Source organism: Arachis hypogaea, chromosome 5 (genome assembly GCF_003086295.3).
Source record: "Arachis hypogaea cultivar Tifrunner chromosome 5, arahy.Tifrunner.gnm2.J5K5, whole genome shotgun sequence".
NCBI classification, from domain to species: Eukaryota; Viridiplantae; Streptophyta; class Magnoliopsida; order Fabales; family Fabaceae; genus Arachis; species Arachis hypogaea.
This window is the reverse complement of record NC_092040.1, coordinates 7152594-7155271: the sequence shown is the minus strand read 5'-3', so window position 1 is coordinate 7155271 and position 2678 is coordinate 7152594. Positions and strand designations below refer to the sequence as shown.

At 40.6% G+C, this 2678-nt stretch overlaps 1 protein-coding gene across 1 annotated transcript; it reads right to left on the bottom strand.

Annotated features, from left to right (window-relative positions):
- Positions 1-738: 738 nt before the first annotated feature.
- Positions 739-2467, bottom strand: LOC112800507 (LOB domain-containing protein 37). The gene is made up of 2 exons (XM_025842824.3): positions 1720-2467; positions 739-1604 (listed from the first exon to the last, which is right to left on the bottom strand). Exons 1-2 carry the CDS (start codon positions 1901-1903, stop codon positions 1078-1080), a joined length of 711 nt encoding a protein of 236 aa, XP_025698609.1. The 5' UTR covers positions 1904-2467; the 3' UTR covers positions 739-1077.
- Positions 2468-2678: the final 211 nt, after the last annotated feature.

Sequence of the window (2678 nt, the reverse complement as noted above, 5' to 3'; positions counted from 1 at the left end):
AATCTCTTATGTTGCGGGCGTGCATAGGAAACCTAACACTCCATTTGATATCTTTCTCCAAGAAAAAAAAAAAACAGAGATGTTAGGGGAAAAAAAAGATATTACAATGATAGAAAAATATTTTATTTCAGAGATATATACATAAATTCTTTTGTTCACTCTAAAATAAAAGACACAATAATAGCTAAAAAAAGATTAAAAAAAATTAAGCACTATTTATTTTATTTTATCTTTTTTTTTTATGTATCTGCCATTCTGCCTGTGTTTGTTTTTCTATTTGTGTCCCAAATTAATATCCAAATAGAACTTGAAATAATTGTTCAGCTATATCTTTTCTAACAAATTAGAATTACTTCTTATGATTAATGTGGTATAAAAATCACATTAATTGAGGTTATATGACCTATTCCCCAGCTGACACCAACAACCTTCCTAGTTCTGTTCATTCACCAATCAAGTAGATAATCACAATACTTCTGCCAAATAGTAGTAAAGGGAAAATCGCAACTTTAGTTACTCATTTTTTATGAAAAACTTTTAATTACTACGCAATTCTTTAACCAGCACTTTTTATATAATTTTTGAGTGTGATTGATGACTAACTTCTTAATAAAAAAATCAAATTATTGGGTACTATTAAAATATTTCACCGTTCTATTTTTTTATCCTCCAATCTTATTGAATATTAAAAGATAAAAAGCAATTAAAAACATAATTAAAGAAGGGAACAAGTGTACATAATTATAATTATAATTATTTAATATATTTATGTCACACCATCATATGAAGTATGAACAGAGTTGCTAGAGCAAAACTTATCACCGACGAACCCTCCTCTTTCTCTCCCACCCTACAAGAACGATAGAGAAATCCGATGCCTGAATCTTACAAAATCTCACCGGATTACAACTCCGGGAACACCCTCTTTTCAAAATAAAGCGATCAAAATTAACGAAAAGAGAGAGAAGATTAATATAGAAAAATATTACAACTACGAGCTAGTGCGTGACCCTTTAACTGGATTCAGAAAAACGCGAATCTCAGAGAGAGCGAAAGCGAGAAAGACAGAGAGAGCCCTCAGATGAAAAGGTTGAGGACTTTCCGGTCTCCGCCGTGAGCGTAGTTATCTCCGAGTCCGCTCTCCAAGCACGCCATCGTCGTCACCGATTCCTCCGAATTCATCGACGGCGTTCCCGGCCGCCGAATTTCCTGCCGGCAACCGCTATGCACGGCACTCGGCGTCAGCCGAAGGTTAAGGTCCGCCGTCGTCATCATCAACTCCTCCGATCGCTTCCGTTTCCCGCCGGAACTATCTTTACCAGATCGGGAGCTCGTGAACCTTATGTTCGGACTCGGGTTCGGATCTCGGAGCTTCCGCGCGTCAGCGCACGTGACTTCCCCCTCGGAGCCGGCGTCAACAGCGACAGGAACAGGCGCGTCGAGACCGAGTAGCTCCGGCATAGGCCTGAGGGAGCCTCCTCGAAGCACCGTTTCAACGGCGGCCTGGCACACGTGCCAGTTTCCAGTCCACAGTAGTCCAACGGCACCGTTAACCGGGTTAACCGTTCGTCCACATGCTTCGAAAAGTAAAGACTGAAAAAGAGCTGCACAGAATATCAAGTTATCAACAATTAAAAACATGTTAAAAAAAAAGAAGGTTAAAAAAATTAGTTTATATTTTTTTTAATTTTTTTTACAAAAAATGGAAATGAGAATTACCAGGTCTTTGGGGCTCAGGGACATTGGAAATGAAGGACATGAGGCCGGCGCGACCAAAGAATTTGGCCACGAAGACGGTGGCGTGGCCTTGGGCCTCGGCGGTTTCGATCCACTGAAGGCATGGCCTTAAGATGCATGACTCGCTGCAACCCTTCCTAAGGACTCGGCACCCGTTGCAACTCATGCCTCTCTTATCACTAGTCACTTTTTAGTTAACCTTACTTACAGCTTTGTGTTAAGATAACACCTAGTTACGCAATTGCCCCTCACATGAACCACAATTACTAATACTAGCTAGAGGAAGAATAAGAAGAAGAAGAGGCGTGACGTAGAATGGAGGAGGTGGGGAATGGAAATTGAGGCGAGGGTGCAATTGGGGTATAAATAAACTTGAGGCGCAAGAGTGAGTGAGTGAGTGAGTGAGTAAGGTTGGGAATTAACCAGGGTTGAGTTAAAGAGGGTGAGTGGGGTGTGTGTGTGGGAATTGGGAAGAAGAGGAGAGGATGAGATTCCAAAGACTTGGGCATGCGCGGCTCCGTGTTTCCGCGCATGGACGTTCCTCCACCGTTGGATTTCTTTGCGTTTTCTTTTAGCTTCGGATAATTGATAGGTGCCTTTCCCTTTCATCTGATGTGGAATCTTGTATGCTCTCTCTCACTTTTCCTATCCCCCATTTCTAACTATTTTTTATTTGTCCTCTTTTCCTCTAATATGAAGCAACTCGTCACTGTATAATATTCTTTTCGGTTCAACATATTTTTGTTGTTGTTGGCCCGAAGTTAAACTCATGGTCCAAATACACACAACATAAGAATTTAAAAAAGTCCAACAGATTTGCACAGATTGTGCTCGCTATCCACATGGGCTATTCGACCCGACTTTAGATGAGCATAGTTGGTCTGACTCGTTTTTTATCCGGCTTGCATGGTAAAAAAAACCTTGTCAAATTACTATTATAG

Excerpts from the sequence above, each read along its gene's own strand:
- LOC112800507 (XM_025842824.3), bottom strand. The coding sequence starts at position 1,903 with ATGAGTTGCAACGGGTGCCGAGTCCTTAGGAAGGGTTGCAGCGAGTCA. Across the intron at positions 1,605-1,719 it reads CCCTGAGCCCCAAAGACCTG|CTCTTTTTCAGTCTTTACTT; the intron begins GTAATTCTCATT and ends TATTCTGTGCAG.